General features: G+C 64.0%; 2 protein-coding genes across 2 annotated transcripts in view; both read left to right on the top strand.

Annotated features, from left to right (window-relative positions):
* Positions 1–392: 392 nt before the first annotated feature.
* F751_5918 (hypothetical protein) lies at positions 393–1161 on the top strand (the record flags this gene model as incomplete). The annotated part of the gene is made up of 2 exons (XM_011402875.1): positions 393–786; positions 1061–1161. The coding sequence occupies 2 exons, from the start codon at positions 393–395 to the stop codon at positions 1159–1161; spliced, it is 495 nt and encodes a 164-aa protein (XP_011401177.1).
* Positions 1162–1251: 90 nt separating this feature from the next.
* F751_5917 (hypothetical protein) overlaps positions 1252–1890 on the top strand; it is a gene marked incomplete at both ends in the record, with an annotated part of 1719 nt that continues 1080 nt past the window's right edge. The window contains 2 exons of the mRNA XM_011402874.1: positions 1252–1270; positions 1402–1432. Coding sequence (XP_011401176.1) covers positions 1252–1270; positions 1402–1432 — 50 coding nt within the window. The remainder of the gene's footprint in view (positions 1271–1401; positions 1433–1890) is intronic.

Here is a 1890-nt window from a genome sequence, read left to right as displayed (position 1 = left end):
CATGAGAAGTTTGACAGGGGCGGCGTGGAGAAGCTGACGGGGCTGCAGTTTCCCACCGAGAAGGAGTGGAGAATGTATACCGTGCCCGAGGTGAGGATCAGCACCGCATGTTGCGGAGGGAGGGGTATGGGTGGTGCAGAGGTGTCTTGTAGATCTACACTGTGAGCACAGGCCACTCCTTTTCTTTTGTAGTCGTGGTGGTGGTGGGGGGGGGGGAAGGGGGGGGAGGAACAATAAACTGTAGGATCGTCCCGCGATGCTCCGTGGACCCAGGGTATGGGGGTCGTGTGGTGCAGCAGAGGTGTGAGGCCCCGACTCCTCGTCGCTCACACCCGCCCCACTCACATCTTGCCAACCCCAGGCACTGAAACTCCTCAATCTCGAGGAGGTTCATGGCATCCCCGCCAGGAAGAAACAGGCCATCGAGGCCTGCCTCCGTAGAAAGGCAGAGGAGTACCAGGTGGACGCAGAGGGGAAGTGGGGGAAGAAGAAGACGGAGAAGACGGACGAGACGAAGACGGACTGGTTTGTCCACATCGGCTGGGCCTTCTTCGCTCTCCTGTTCAACTTTCGGCGCTTCGAGGGCTGCGGATGGCACTCTGCTGGGCACTGGAGGACGAATGGCTACAGCGTCACTGTCACCCTGCGGCTGGCGAGAGGGCCTCCCCGGCCCGGCGACCCCCCGCCCCGCCCCCCCGACGCCCCGAAGACCAGCGGCAAGCGCACCCGCGGCGGGGCGCCCCTGGCCGCCCCGCAGGGCAGGGGAATCGCCGACGAATACTACCGGTGAGTGGTCCGTGACTGTACCACTGGGGTGTGTGCTGCCGAGGATAGTTCTCCTGGCTTGTCGACATGCTGCAGTGATTGCCTGGGACGCTTGCGAGTGGTGCGGGGGTGTTGGCTGCTCCGTTTCTGGCAGTGACTGTGGATGTGGTGTACACCAGCAGCGAAGTGCGCCACCCTACGCAACTACCCACTCACCCGCCAACCACCCACACGTGCCGCACTCCCACAACATGACTCACCCCCCCCACCACCCCCCCTATACACACATCTGCAGGCGGGACCCCCCTCCAGAGGACGCCAAGGTACACCTGTACGTCGGCATCGACCCCGGCCGGACCAAGATGTTCACCGCGGTGGACGAACACGCCAACGTGACATCCTGTTCATCAAAGGAGTTCCACTCCATGTCGGGGTTCAAGCGGCGGGAGAAGACCATCGCAAAGTGGCACGCAAAGGCCCCACCCTATGTCAAGAAGCTGCACCAGTGAGTGGTGATTGGGTTGTGGAGTTAATGCAGGGGTATGCCCCACAGGGGCAGGCACTGTGTCACGACACCCCGCATCGCTCCAACTGTACCAACCCTCTTGCTCAACCCCACCCCCCCCCTTCCCGCAGGTGCCCGACCTATAAGACAGCGAGCACAGAGGTGCTCCTATCGCGGGTCGCGTGGATCGTCCCCACCTTGCGACAGGGCCTGGCTTGGCACAGGGACGAGAAGCCGTTCCGGAAGCTGCGCCACCAGGCCTACATCGGCAGGGAGCGGGCCATCACCCAGCTGGCAGAGCAGTTCTGCGCCCCCCCGGGCATGACTACCATCGTCGGCGTGGGCAACTGCTCGGCCCAGGACCGGGGGGGCATCATGCGGGGGCCCCCGCCGGGGCCCTGGATCCGCTTCTTGCGGCGCCTGCGGCGGGTGTGCAGGGTGGTGGTGGTGGACGAGCACAGGTCATCAAAGCTGTGTTGCGCCTGTCACGCCACCCTGCATGCCCACCAGTACGTGCGGGTGCGCCGAGGCGAGGAGAAGCTGGTGGACGTGTGGGACACCAAGCGGTGCACGAACAAGGGCTGCAAAGTCAACGTCGTCAACCGCGACGTGAACGGAGC

This window comes from Auxenochlorella protothecoides (assembly GCF_000733215.1).
Source record: "Auxenochlorella protothecoides strain 0710 unplaced genomic scaffold scaffold73, whole genome shotgun sequence".
NCBI lineage: Eukaryota > Viridiplantae > Chlorophyta > Trebouxiophyceae > Chlorellales > Chlorellaceae > Auxenochlorella > Auxenochlorella protothecoides.
Note: the sequence above shows the minus strand (reverse complement) of the source record. Positions and strands in the feature narration are given on the sequence as shown.